General features: G+C 36.7%; 1 protein-coding gene across 5 annotated transcripts in view; it reads right to left on the bottom strand.

Moving 5' to 3' along the window:
- Window positions 1-15,542, bottom strand: part of PRKACB (protein kinase cAMP-activated catalytic subunit beta) — an 84,719-nt gene that overhangs the window by 15,154 nt on the left and 54,023 nt on the right. For 4 of the 5 annotated variants that reach the window (XM_021527114.4, XM_021527089.3, XM_021527124.4 and 1 more), the window contains 2 exons: window positions 3,787-3,848; window positions 2,723-2,851 (listed from right to left, as the gene is read on the bottom strand). In XM_021527114.4, the coding sequence (XP_021382789.1) occupies window positions 2,723-2,851; window positions 3,787-3,848 (191 nt within the window). Of the gene's footprint in view, window positions 1-2,722; window positions 2,852-3,786; window positions 3,849-6,678; window positions 6,760-15,542 lie in introns of those variants that run through there. The other variant, XM_085585781.1, reaches the window with a different exon arrangement.

Below are 15,542 nucleotides of genomic sequence, written 5' to 3'. Positions count from 1 at the left end.
TTAGAAGCAAAATGTAGTAGCTATAAAAACTCACTACTGTTTTGAAATAAACATCATACAAAGGAAACAATGATTTTAAAAAATTAAGCCTCTTTTGAATTCCAGTTCTTTAGGGTATAAATAAAGTTTTGCTCATATCAACTAGTTTGTGGGAAGTATCTCCTTCATCCCTAGAAAGTGCTGGAATGGTCTTGTCCATCCAAGCAAGAAAGCCCAGGTTGTTGTCTGTGAGGTGTTCAGCTGCAATGCCAGACCAGACTTCCCTCCTGTTCCTGTATCTCCTCCCAGTGAGGCACTGGAGGGGGATGGAGCAACACCCCAGGCTGAAGCTGCTGTTTAACACAAGGGGCTTCAGACACAGCTGTGCTCACACTTCAGCCCAGGCTCAGGGCATGGCCAGTGTCAGCCTCCCATATACCAAATGGTGTCTGGTAATGGCAGATTCTCTGAAGCTTGTTTGTGCCCAGGCTCTTGCTCATGATTTTTTCTTTCCAAAAACAGTTACATAATTAAAGTATCCAGCAGTGGCACGTTACAGCTTTCCTAACTCAAGGCAGACAAAGGAACAGCATCCTTCCACAGAAAACTCCGGCTGCATCAACATCTATTTCATATTTTTCATGTTCTATGAATCAAGCATGAGATTGGAGATTGGATAACAAAGACATACACTGGATGCTTTCCTTTTCTTTCAAGTAAAATGGAAATGAAAAATTATAGACAGTCTGCCCATTGCCCAATTTTGGACATCTGCATGTTTTCCGTCATAAACAAAGAGATGGAAACGTGTTCTCACCAAACCATCTCCTATTTTTTTAAATTAATGGAAGCTACTAACATATTTCTAATAGAATACATAAATAAATAATTATGCTAAGTTAAGTTGAAAAAGCAGGTATTTCATAAAGGAACACATCAAGACTTCTTATTATACACAGAGCCATCTAATTTATGATCAGAAAACTGATGTCTGGATGCAAGCATAGTCATAATCCTGTGATTAATTTACTGCAAGTCCACTGTAGTTGTTAAAAATGTGACCTTTTTGCTTTTTCCAGATAACTTTCCAATTCTGAGTATTTTTATGGCAGCATTCTGACGTAAGATGTTATTTCCTAAACTGCTCCAGTGATCATAACTCAGCCATTCACAAAAAAGGGTTCAAAGTAAAAAACAGCTGAGAATCTGAGATTTGGTGGTGGGCTCTTTGTGCAGCACTGGGATGCTCTGCCTGCAGGATGCCACCAGCCAGACTGAGGTAATACTGAGGCACATTTCCACATGGGTGGAAATGTCTGGGCTGTCTTTATTTGTACTATACTGAAATGTAGCTTTAAATTAATTGGATTTTTTAAAATACAAACTAGACACTATTATAACAGGACAATGCTTCAGATGCAAAAAAAAAAATAAAATTATTCTTCTGTGTAAAAAAAAATCCTGTCAGGTTTGACACTAAAAGGCAAGTTTGTTTTAGTTTCTGTTTGTGAGACCATTATAAAGCAGTCCTTCATTAAATGACCCCTTACTCAAGGTCCAGGACTGCAACCACATGTAAAGAGTACTGGAACTGCAACTCAGGCAAAACAGTCTGACTATGTCACTGCCATAGTTCCATTACATAAAATTACTCAGAAATGTAATAAAGCCTACGTGCACAAGTCCACACTGAGGCAACACTGATTTTCAGTTTGTTAGTTGCTGATTATTAAGTTCTCTTTGCCAGATTAATATTGTCTTAATATGATCTTTGTTACACATCAGGAAAGTTATGTATAGTGTCTTACAAAATACAAACATTGAGGACCTTGGAATCCACCAACCTAAATAATGCACTTTTGAAAAACTTGTCAAAACTATTAAAAACCACCTGTATTGATAAATCCTGTTAAAATACTTATTGGAATTCTGGATTCTGTACTGTAAAATTTAAAATTTAAATTTTATCAAATGACATTGCTAAAAAAATATCAGGCTGGAGCAGCAATACAGGCCCAGACTACAGCACTGAAGTTTACAACACAGAAAATGACCATTATGTGACAGCTGCTCTGAGACTCCTGTTCTACCTACAATGTTACTACAGATGAAACAGGACTATTACACAAATAAGCATACAGAAAGTAATACCTCATAGGATCAAGAATGGAAAATAAGTTCTTTGTGCAGACAATTTTAATTTCAATTATGGTGCACAAATGAAAATTTTGAGAATTTCTGATTTCTGATCTAGGTATTTTTGAACTATCCTGCAAAAGTACTATAGATACTATATATATATATATATACACTATATATACATATATATAGTGTATATATATATACATATATATATATAGTGTATATATATATATATAGTGTATATATATATACACTATATATACTACAGCACTACATTTTGCTTTTGCCAAAAAACATACAGGCCACCATGCAAAACCTAAGCAAATAATTTACCCAATAACATTTTATAAATACCTTGGACTTAGAGGCTACTTAGAGCCTCTTTAGCCTGTTAATGTTACTGGCCATTGTACAAAGTCTACACAATCCCAAGAACTGAACCTACTGGCTAAAAGAGAAAATAAAGCATTTAAATTATCACTAGTATCCAAGTGTTATAAAAATAAGCACAGTATGTGCAACTCAGTTCAGCCACAGCTACTAGATCTTCATCTACATCAAACTCTTCTGCAGCACAAAACCTACTACAAATTATACCAACCTTCTGTTTGTCCAATATCTTCATAGCATAATACTGTTCTGTGGATTTATGTTTCACCATCATTACTCTCCCAAATGATCCTGTTCCAAGGGTTTTTTGCCGCTCAAAATCATCTAGGCCAGCAGTATTCTATATGTAGGATATAATCACATTGTTTACAATAATACCAAAGACAATTTTACCTGTATGAATTCAGTTATGAAAAAATGTTGAGAAATACTACATTTAATAAAGATAACTATAATCAACTATACTGTTAAAATTTGATACCTGTCAAATTTTAAAACGAGTTTTTACATTGCACTCATTAAAACAGAAGACTTAACTGAATTATATCAACATTTCTGTAATTTGTCCATACAGCTGTTCATACATGCTTAGTAAGGAACATCTAGCAATAAACAGATCATGAATATAACATGCAGATAAATAACCCCTTCATGCTTCACAGTCAAGAATGTTAGAACATGCAAACACCCCAAAGCTCTAGAGACAATTCTACATGAGAGTTGTCTGAAGAGCACATCCCTGAGTACATTTTCTTAGACATTTATTGCCATAGCATTTCAAATATTGCATTAGAACAAGAATGAACCTTCCCCAAAATCCCCAATTTTACAAGATTTCTTTCTAACAAACTCCTTAACCTTCTCCCAAGCCCTATGCACTAGTCTTAATACTCTTAATTCCACTTACTATCATGGCAGAAATTATTAACATGGTAAATTACAGATGTGTCAATGCTTCTGGTTATTAAAAAACCCAAAACAACTAAAACCATGCCAATAGATTTTGGATCTTGTCATATTGATTGTGAACATCATTCTCATAAGAGAAAATGCTGCTCAGTGGGAGCATTTTATCAGCTCAAATCTGGAGAAGACCTGAGAATCTTTGTTGATAAACTTAAATGAAAAGTGACAAAGCTGGCATTAAAAAAACCTGAAACTCCTTTACAAATCGCACTCAAATGATTTCTATTTTCTGCACTACTCATGACAGACTGATAACATTATCCAAAAAATTCAACACAGAAAATTACTGAATGCTTAAATGAGTGATACCTGAGGGGGGCTTTCCCATTTTCTTAAGAAGTCTTCTTTGGCTTTGGCTAGGAACTCTTTCACTGAAAACACAAACCAAAGTACATTTTAATTAATATAATTCATCATGAGTGTAATGGAGATGCTTTGTTAACAAAATACATAAACTTCATTATCAACTTCTTTCTTCAATTGATAATATGCTATTTTCACCATGGATAAAAGCAAGCATCGATGCTTCTAGAACTTCTACTCTATCTCCAGGTGATATCTAAGCTTTCTGGAGTAGCTACATCATTCTACACAAATTACTTAAACTTTACCAGCTCTAATAGCTGAAATACTCTATAGGCAAGCAGGCTTTAAGGTGATGTGTAGACAGTCTTAATTCAGCTGGGAAAAAACCAAACCTGACATTTATAAATAGCCATTCCACAAATATTGACTTCTTATCTCTTTAAATAAACATTGCATTTTCTTTCAGCTGCTTGAGTGTAATGTCAATCTCATTGCTTTTTCCCCTCATCACCTTTATTTAAAGGCTGTTTGCAAGCTTTAGGACCAAATGGACAGCATTACTGCAAGCAAAGACAAAGCACAGGGCTACAACAACACTGCACATTAGGCATGCCCACAGTCAGAGAATATGCAGTTTTAATATTGATTTTCCATTGAAATTGAAGGAATGTACAATGGCAAAAATCTGGATGACTGTTTAAAATGTGCACCAAAATATTTTGTTCAGATCATCTCTCAGCTGTTCTCTTTTTTTGAATATCAATGCTCAGCCAGATCAATGTGGATTACTTCATGCACAGTAATTAATGGGAGATGTTTCAGACATTGCTGTGGTTCTGAAAGAGTCACAGAATCAAGAAAGTATCATACTGGTTGTGTGTTCTCTGAATCATTTCACATAATACAACATTAATAACAGTTTTTTTTTTCTGTACTGTGACGTTCTGCCACAAGCAATTGCTAAAAATATACAGCAATATGCCAAGATTATTCTGGTCAATATCTAGCACTCTGTGTTTTAGCAACTGTATTTTACATTCTGACAGTCAAAAAATTAGGTTTATAACAGGTTGTAAACAAATCACTTAATGAATCAGAACTTCTGTGTACTTTTCAGTGAATGCTAATGTTGTCAAAGAAACTTCAAAAATTCTCTTCATATACTGGTACATTTCCAGCAGCAGTAAAAACAACATCAGCCCTGGAGAAGGCTGGTTGTAATTTTTTTTTTCTTTTTTCCCTCCTTCTTGGGTGTGCTATGGGACTTGATTATCACAAAACACTCAAAGGACATTTATGGCTCCCACTGGCTCTGATGGAGCACTAAATAAAATGGTAATTTCATAGAAATTGTCAAAAGTTCTGGCTGACCTCAACATTAGAAAAGTGTTTATAGTATGATATCCACTCAGCAATTTTAAGAGAAACAAACAATATCACAGAGGAGGAACATATTCAGTATTCTAATCTTATGGTTAAGAAAAGTGATGAAAACACAGTTTATACCAAAGAAACAGGTAAAATGGTATTAAAACTGAGAGTTTAACATATTTTAGTGGCTAATCAACAAAAAATGCTAACATATTACCCTGTGTGTAAAAAGTATTTCCTTTGTTTATAAGTTATTGAGGTTATTAGTGTAATGACTTATAATCATTTTAATTTGAAGACAGGACAGGATTTCCTGTGGTATGAAATAATTTTCAACACAAAAACCGGAAACTAGCAATGTCTAAATTCATGTTTGATGATCCTTGATCCATTAGGAGAACAGAGATGACTTGATCAAGTGAGGAATACTGATACAGTTTTCCAAACATCAATTTACGTCAAAACAGCACAAATATTTTATCTTCATGACAAGAAAAAACCCAGGAAAATAATTAAGATTACCAGAAAAGCTGAGCCTTCAAACTTTAGTGGCTGTAGCTTAGAAGCAAACATTAACACTACATAGCACAACCAAAGCACAAAGTAATTGCTTTTTCATGTTATTACAGTACATATGTTTAAATATCCCTCTTGCCATCTCTGTTCATATAAATAAATATTCTAAGTTTCCACTTATTTCACATTGAAGTATGACTATTCAGTATTTATAAAAATATACAATGACATTTATAGTCATTTTTGTCTCTGTTCTACTTATGGAATAAAGAATGCTGTTTATGAACTAAATGTGATCCAGCTGGAAATATTCAAATTGTGGATTCATGAGAAAAATCTCTCATTTCTAGAATACCACTAAGCCACAAGCTCTCCTGCAACAAAACCCCTACCTTGTTTTTATTTATTTGGCCCTCTTTTCACAGAAAGCAGCATTGAACATACATTTTCAAAATAAAGCTACCAAAGGGTAATAACCTATCTGAAAATCACTGTCTTTTAAAAACAGTTTCATTTTTTTTGCTCGGTTTTACTAAAACCAGTTTCTTTCTAATGAGAGAGCACACTGAATTATGCCTGGTTCTCACTTTCAGAGGTCACCTGGGCTCCTACAGCTCAACACAATTCCGCAGGTGCTTTCAAACAGAACTTAGACAATTTAAGTGCATGCACTTTAGTCATTTCTCAAAACACAACTTGGAATTTAAACTTTTGAGAATTATCTCTCAAGCACAAAACAGCAGCTCTTGCTACAGAAGAACACATTTAATTTCTATTTTCAAGAGCACAATCAAAATTTACACCAACTGGGTAGCAGTGGCCATTGGTATTACTGTGATGATGCTAACAAATAGGTGTAATAGATGATGACTTAGAGGTTTCCTCAAGTGCACATTTTTAGCCACCTTACATTGTGATGATGTGGCTCTTGTTTGCTTTTCTAGTCTAAACTTTTCTAGTCTAAACTAGCATCTGTGACTTTGGGCACTAATGAAGGAATGAGCATACCAAACGTCTCTATAGGTTCCCCAAGGGTTTGCAGGAACATTCACCCACACAGATGAGATGATGAAGAGAGGAAAGAAAGAGAAGAAGAAAAAAAAGTTTTATGCATTTCCACAACAAACACATAGAAAACACAAATACATTCCACCCTTTCCCCTCCCCACTCAAGAACAGACCCTGTAATAAACCAGCCCTTTCCCACACAGACAGAATGACTCATGTTAAATCACAGAATGTTTGAGCAAAGAAAGAAAAAAAAATCACCAACGGCAGCTAAATTCAGTATGAAAAAAAGATGATGCATCACAGAAATAAGCACAGCTTAGAAAACTTCAGGAGATCAAGTTGGCATCTTTAATAATTAATCTATTCCAAGACACACACATCCACGGAACTGTTGCTAACAATAGTGTATCTATCTTCATCACAGCATGCTGGATCACAATAAAACCTGTAATCGGGTGATCTTCCCACTACTTAGCACTTTGTTCCAGAAGACAGCATGTGTGAATTGCATGACATGTGGTAGATAGCAAAGAAGTGGCAAGCAGTCTCCAAAAAAAAAAAAACAAAAAAAAACAAACCAACAAAAAGCAACTCAATCAGATTTCAATCCTTTTACCCAATAACAGCAACCTGAGAAGTCTAAACTGCACAGCCAAAGTTACTGTATGCAAAGTGGAATGTACACAGGGATCAGGTATGGACACCATATGAGCAAGATTTTATTTTGTAATGCTGTCAGGAAAAAGTAACTAAGGATGTGGATATACAGGTTCCCATAAACACTGAAGAGCAAGGATCACTTGTCTGTGGCTGAGCAAAGTGAAGATGAGAGGGGGACAAGGAGCATATTCACAGACCAGCAACACACACTGCTCAGACTGGGTTTACTGGTACAGTAGAAGTTGGAGCGTAGGAAGCTGAAACCAAAGCAGGAGGAGCTGCTGCTCAAGAAAAGAAGGTACTAGAAGGAGACAGCAAAGCAGAGGTAACAGCACCAGCACAACAAGGACCACAGCAGAAACAACTGAACATGGCAGGAAGGACAGCAGTTGGAAGCAGACAGGATGCACCCACCAGCTGTCCAGGGATTAGGCAAGCACAAACACACAGCACAAACCCAACCCTTTGTGACCAGCATGAGCAAACGTTGACAGGAGAGGCAGGTTCTATGCACTGCAAACACACAAAGCAGGAAATTTGGCGAGATCCAGAAGAAGGTGGGAAGAAATGGAATAATGACCAAGGAGCACAAAGAATGGCTTGAAGCAGTCTTACAATTTCCACCTGCTTTGGTTCACCTTGGTCAGAAGCAGTGCTGCAACCACTACAACACAAGGTCTCAGCTACTCCCTTGCATATCACAGGGGGCTTGGGGAGAGCTGTACTTGGAACCAAGGCAACTTGAGGATAAGCAGGAAAATCAGCTGGAACTGTGTTCTAAGGGAAGAGGAACCCAAGATACAGAGGTTCCTAGGTAATGCCAGCATAGGAACAATTAAAGAAAACCCCAAGCAAACAAACCAACAAAACCCAAATAAATGAAAAAACTCTGCTACACGCAAACCCCAAATACCCCTGAACCCACCCCCAAACAAGAGGAGATTGGTCTCTATTAGTATATTCACACAGTTCACAATATGTTTGCTTGTTTTGTTGATCAACTCTTCTAAGAAAAGTTAACATGCCTATAAAAAAATTGTCAACCAAGGATATGAGTACTGTAAAGAGTACTTTGACCTAAAACACAGTTTAAGGGCAAGTGAATTAGAAGCAAGCTCCTGAAAAAAATCAAGAGGGTGAGGACCTCTCGGTTGCAGGATTGCAATGACAGCAAAGGGAAAAGGGTCACAGATGGAGCAGTCCTGAGAGTTACCATGAGCTACTCTGCCTTTCTCCCACCTCCCACATGCACAGTATTTGTTATTCTCCATCACATCTCCCACAAGAGCCAGCAAGCCAGGATTTTTTTTTTTTTTGTAAGGGGGGAAAAAAAAGTATTTGGCTAGGATTCTCGGCAAGAAAGCAAGAACTAAACTGATTAAGACTAAACACTGGGCACCACTACAAACCCCCATCTGCTGTGCTAAATGCCAATCTCTGTCTGGTATTTAGAATGCCCTTTATCAAAATACAATTCAAATTTTGTTCCAAAACTGTAATATAATCATTTGAAGTCTGGAGTTAAATGGGCTATTTAATTAAATCATTTAATGGAAAAATGAATATGTATGAAGTGATTCTGGTAAATGTATATGTATATTTCATTTTTATAAAAAGTATATTTATAGCCTTAAACTTTATCAAGATGTATATAGATACCTCAGTGAATCCTGTGGTTATGGAAGCATATTTCAGATGCAAGTGAGAAGCTTCTGATTCTGGTTCTAAGTCCCATTCTTACACCATTAGCCTGTTGTCTAAATTTTTAAAAAATTTTCTTTTGATTAGCAGGAATAACATAAAAAGGCTCAAAATAAGGTTTCTCTGCCCTGGCAAGTGTTTCAAAATGAACACAGCTAACTGTTAAGTATTATTATACACTCAGAGGAATCAGTGCGAGCACGAGTTAACAATTTAATAGCTGGAAAACACTTCAAAGCACAAATTAAAATGGTATCATTGAAACAGACTGTCAACAAAACCAAAACACTGTTTTCCTCACAATATGAAAATGGTGAGTGAAAAACGTCCAGGTGATATATTCCTGGTTGAGGGCAAGTCCACCTTGTTTGAACACTGCAGTGAGAACAGCCACTGGCCTCCTCATGAAGAGTTCACCAGCAAGGAGTCTGTCTTGCTTCTGCCAAGGCTAGTTAAACGAACTGCATCAACTGAATACCTCATTTATCAAGGTTTTTACTTCATATTTCTCTTTAAACACTAATTATGATAAACATAGGTGATGCAGAGCAAACCAACTTACCATCTGGAATGGGTAAGAACCTTCCTTCAGTTAAAAAAAATCCAAACCAAACCAAATCGATCCAATCCAAACCAAAAAACCAAAATCCAACATTCCCCAGAAACACAGAGCCAAACACATGGAGCAGTCTGAAAGAGCCCATTTGCTGAACTCCAAAACCAGAAAGTACTTAGTAGATACATGATCATGTAAGAATTATGTATCTACTAATTAGTAGATTAACTGAATTAAGCTTGCTGTTCACTGACTATAAGCTTGCTATTAAAATGGAATCACTAATTATCTAACTGTACACTGTAAACTTTTCTATGGAATACTGGAAAGAATGGGGAAGAAGTGGAAAAGAGAGAGGCATGGAAAAAAGGGAGACAAACAAGATAAGCAGTAAACTAAGACCAGTTACAGCTGTTGTGCCTAAAAACTAGAAGGTGGCACTAGAATCTGATCTTTGTAGGAGGACTTTCAGGAGTTATTTTAAAATGTGTAGCAATTGTAAAATACAAATTGATCTTATCCGTTACAACCCTATTTTGGAACACAGGCAAGAATCTTATTTTAATCCTGTCCATGATTTTCATGTTTTGAGCTAAACAGTATTTTATGACTTTTATAAAAGCAAAGTTAAAACAGTTACGAGCTCTGTAAAGAACCCAGTTCACCTCTTGACTTGGCTGGCTACACAGCAACAGTCTGCACAAGAGATGTGACAGATTAAGACACATCAGAACAGGAGCCAGGTTTTCAGCCATCAGAGATAAAACTGATCTTTCTTGAATTCTGAGCATTAGATACTCTACTGCACACAACTGCCACAGTCAGACTGACTTCCTTCTATTTTTATTATAGACAATATATTTAATTTCATTTTCAAATCCAATGCTCAGTCTTTCTCCCTTGATCTTTTCTTAAATATCACAGTACTGCTTCAGAGTGGTATGCCCTGCTAGTGACAAAAAATATAATAAAACAGGGGCCACTCTGGGGAGACAGAACCAAACCCAAATAACAGAGTCACTTAGGATATGAATCCCTGAAATTTTGTTTAACCCCTGCCCCCCCAAATGTATAATGTAAATCAGTAAAGTCAAATCCTTAATGCAAAACAGTAGTTTTTCAGTCACAAAAACAATCAAGTCTTGTACTAGCACTGCTCAGCAGAGTTGCACCATGCATCCATGTCCCAGTTGAATCATTTTCCACAAAAAAATATACATATGAGATAAAACTCTGCTTTCTTAATCTAAAAGAGAATCCAGACCCAAAGTTCATCAAAATTTACAAACACATACTTTAATAAGTAAATACTCTCTCAACAGAAGATAAATTCCAAAAGCCCCACAGTGGCCAACCAAAACTTAGGATAGAATAATAGGATCTATTATTCAAATCCTAAAGTAATAATAATAAGCAAGACTTCCTTAATGCTGACAAGCAGAATAAATTCATCTAAGCATCCAGGTCTAGGATGTGACAAAGCCTCCTGCAGATTCTTGGTGGCTGAAAGCTGTTCCACCCTACCTTTAGGTATTTCAGTTCTTAAGGCTGCCACCCTTCTTTATTACCCAAGTTTCCCTTTCAAATTAAAGACCTATTAGCAAGCTTTTGCTGATGGCTTAGAGTTGAGGTTTTGTTTCAATTCTCTAAATGGATCAGTTAGAACTAGCATTCAATTAGTTCTGGATTATATTAAAACTAGGCTTTGGCTTAATGAAAGCAGTCTCACTCATACCTTCTTCCTGCCCTTGAAGCACTCATTGAAGGAGATGACACATTTATAAATCTGCTTCCTCTCTTGCAACAATCCATGCTATTTGAGGCTTTAAAGTCCAAGAAAGAGCAGTTTGGCTTGCTAGGCTACAGTTCAGTGTTCAGTATGGGCTGAAAAACCCCCCACATCAGTCCTGTCCTCCCACAGTCACTCCTGCATTTCTCCAATGACCTTCCTTGAAAGAGCAAAAGCATTCTCGTGTCTGACTGCCAAGCCAGGTCAGGGAACCAGCCCAAACTAAAAAGTAATGGGCAGAAGGCAGGGAATGAGCAGAGAAGCAGCTCCCTCTTCTCCTCATGAATGCTTCTCCTGAGGTGAGGGAAGGGACAAGTGGGGTGGAAATGGGCAAATACTGGGGACAGAACTGCTCCTTTTCTAAAAGGGTATCAGCTTGTGCTAGCATGACTGGACCAGGAACACACCACACTGGACTGCTGAAAAGGCTTCTGAGAAATAATTCTAATTTTAAGTGATTGTTTTCAATTATTGTATTGAATAATTCCATTATCTTAAATTATTCAATACAATAATTGAAAGCACATAATTAATGAATTATGTGTTAAATACAATTACTTTCAAATGCAGTACATAATACTCCCCACTTAAAAGTTTTGTTCATACAGAAAAAAAATCTATGTTAAGAATCTTAACATGTAATATACTCAACTGTCATACACTGAGTTACTTTGTAAGCAATTAGTAATTAAGCTGCAGCTGTGCAGTATCTTCTATAGCTGTGGCTGAACTTTATCCAGCAAATAATCTAAAATGTTACAATTACCACAGGACCTGTAGTGCAAAAGACCACCTTCCACTTGTGTGAAATATAAAAGGTATTAACAACACAACAAAGAAAGCTGAAAATTGTGTGACAATTGTCAAAATTCAAACATCTTTTATTCCTGCAGTGCATATATTTCCATGGTTACCATGTGAGGAGAAAAAAAAAAGAATACAGTTTAAGAATGAGTTCCAAGAACAACATCTTCTAGGGCACTACTATAAAGTATTTTGTAAATGTATCACATTTTTGAGCAAAGGTTTTTAGCAAATTATCGTAATTAATACAAATATTAATCAGATTTTCCTCTTACAGTCAAAACCACTTAGCAAGAAAAATGTTTTCAGCACCTGCTGAAGATTCCCTCTAGTTAAGCTCGCTGCACCATTAAGATTCTGGCCAACTGGTCGGTACCCAGCTCCCTCTCCATATCACTGCCCCACAATTCCTCTTTATGGAAGTTCAGTGACTACAAAGGATAACATACTGCTGTGCAGCTATCCCTAAGACCAGGCTTTATGGCTAGATTATTAGCAACAGTAAGCATAAAATCTACAGGTAGGTGATTTTATTTGCACACTGGCTAATGAATTCCCTGCAAGCAGGGAATAGTACCACACACACTCATGCACAAATACCCCTTCCTTTTAAAAGCAAACTTTAGAAGTTTTACTAAACTAACTTTCTCCTTTTACTCTAAACTAAACAACTGCAGGAGCTGTTCACTGTATGGATGCATTTAAAAAGTTACTTGAGAAATGACTTTGTTGCTTTTTCTTTTTTTCAAATATTTAATACAAGGCACAAAAATAATAGTAGATGCACCAGTCCTGGTCTATGTGCACTCGTGTCTAAACCCACTTTCCATAAGTTCTCTTGCTCCAGCCCTTGCATTATTAAAACTCCACAAAAATTCTCATATAGATACTTTGGGATCAGCGAGACATCTTCAAGCTGTCAGGATAAATCAGCAAAATAGTTCTTCATCTCCTCACAAGATCTGAGCTTCTGACACATCGTTGTACTGACATATCTCCCGTAGAACATGCTTTCAATATTTACAGGAAAGGGTTGCCTGCAGTAACCAGCCAAGCAGGAGAAGTTCATTTATACCCTTAAATAGCAGAGACTGGCTTCCTGAATAAGGAAGTCTTATGTAAATAAACACATTTCACAATTCAACACACTGGATGAATATCAAGTTTTTGTCTCAGGACTAAGGCAAGCAAAAAGTAGGTAAGAATTTTTATTATCCATTCTGATAAAGAATGAGATTTTAGAGAGAAACTAGGTAAATTCAGCACTTAATTTGGCATAAAGGCATGCATAAAACTTGCAGAGAACTGAACTGCAAAACCTGAAAAAAAAAGAAGCTGAAGAAATTAAAACACATTCTTAATGGGCTGGGGTATCTGTCAGCAGCTAAAGATGAATAAAGAAAAACACAAAAACCATTGTGCAAGTTACAAAACTACCTATAAGAACCTATAAGAACCTCCCCAATTAAAGCTGGGAAACTTCTGTGACCTTTGCCCTACCACAGCAGGACTAACAGAAACTCTCAGAGTAACCAACAAATACACAAACAATTTGAGATGCTAACAAAAAACAAGGGCAAAAACCAAGTCTTTCTGATAAAAAAATATAAATATACGTAAGTAATGTAATAGCAACTAGAGTAAGTCAGAGTTCAAGATTACAACACACCAAATACCCTTTCCTTTGCAAGAAATCTCAATTTTGTTAATATTATTTTTTGCTTCTACCCCAAACCAAGCACTGTGAGGGACAGTTCACTTTGTGGATGTATTTTATGAATTATGTAAATACAGCAGATTGTGTCTAGTCTTTTTCAAATATTCTGTACAAGAACTAGAACACAAGTTAACACCCAAGAAATTGCCATAGTTTGCTGTCAAAGGCTAATGGGTAACAGTGGGGAATTTTTGAAAAGAAGAAAGCATTACTCCCATGAGACTCACATAGGAAGATATATGGTTCTGACACTCGGAAATTCCATGGCATCCTTCCATTTTTTAAAATCTTTTGAGCAGTGGGAATAATCAGTTGCTGCTTATTGTCCCTTGCTGTTAGAAATGTTCTCAGTGCACATAGCAAATATATTTATACTACCTCCCTTCACTATTTCCACATGCCTGTGCTCTAGTGTGCACAAACTGGACAATATTTCAGCAGAGTCCATCAGCCTGGCTCACGCCCTTTCCACGTACTGCTCTGTCTGCACACACATCTGGTAACTGTCTTTTGAGTGCAAATGTCTGTATCACCAATTACCTCTATTTGCAGCATTGGAAAGTAGTAGTCCAATCATGTAACTAGTGACACTTCAGAATATTAAGGCCATTCTTAGTGAAACAGAAGATTTAGCAGATTATACCTTTCACCCCTGGGAGCTGGGGCTATTAGTTACTTGACCTTACAGTTTTATTTGTTCAAGCTGTTCAAAACAAAAATCCAATTTCAAAGAAACAGAAAAACAGCTTTTCCTTTGAGTCTTTCTAGAAAAAAAATCTAAGCATATAACCTTTTTTGGGGAGGGAAAAAAAGGAAGAAATAAAAGGGGAAAAAAATAGCCACCTGTACTTGCAATTGAAGAAAATATCTATTTTTTTCATCAAGGTTTCACTTGCTTCTTGGCCATCTTTCAGAAGGAAAGCATCTGATTTTATCTGCTGACAGGGTGTAATGTAACACTGCTGCAGTGAAGCCAGCCACAAAAATGCATTGAAAAGCATAAGTGGTTTAAATGGGGAAATGTTTACAGCAAAGACTTAATCTTGATAGAGCGGGAGATAGTTACCTTTTCCTTGTCAAAATTAAACTAATTTATAGGTATTTTTGATTGGAAATCAACACCTGTTAAAAGCTGTTGCTATTTATTTCTATGTTTTAATGGAACCGGGAGCCTGCATGTCAAGATGAATAAAATCCATGGATGCAAATTGCAGAATAAATCCCCAGGGGAAAGAAAAAATCCCCAACCCTAAAAAGAACCACCACTCCCCAAAAAACCCACACGACTAAACAAACAAAAAACCAACATAATTGTTGAGGTTAGAAGCAACTATAACCTCTTTCTCACCTAGCTTGTGTGAAATTTATTCCTTTATGATTCATAAATCATAAGAGAATATCCAAACCAAACCCCAAAACTCAGAATTCATGGAGCTGATTTCTACAAATCTCAACTCCTTTGGAGGCTATGACCTAACTGTAAGAGAAACAGAGGGAAATGTGATGGAAATGCCAGCCTGGTACCAGCTGGTGAAAAGTGGAGACTTTCTGACCCCAGGAGAGACCCCTCCAGGAGCAGAGGAGGTGGCTGTGTGACAGGGAGGAAATGCAGAGGCTGCGCTTCCCCCGCTCCC

This window comes from Lonchura striata, chromosome 8 (genome assembly GCF_050655825.1).
Source record: "Lonchura striata isolate lonStrDom1 chromosome 8, ASM5065582v1, whole genome shotgun sequence".
NCBI lineage: Eukaryota > Metazoa > Chordata > Aves > Passeriformes > Estrildidae > Lonchura > Lonchura striata.
The sequence above is the reverse complement of the archived record's forward strand: the minus strand, read 5'-3'. Positions and strand labels throughout refer to the sequence as shown.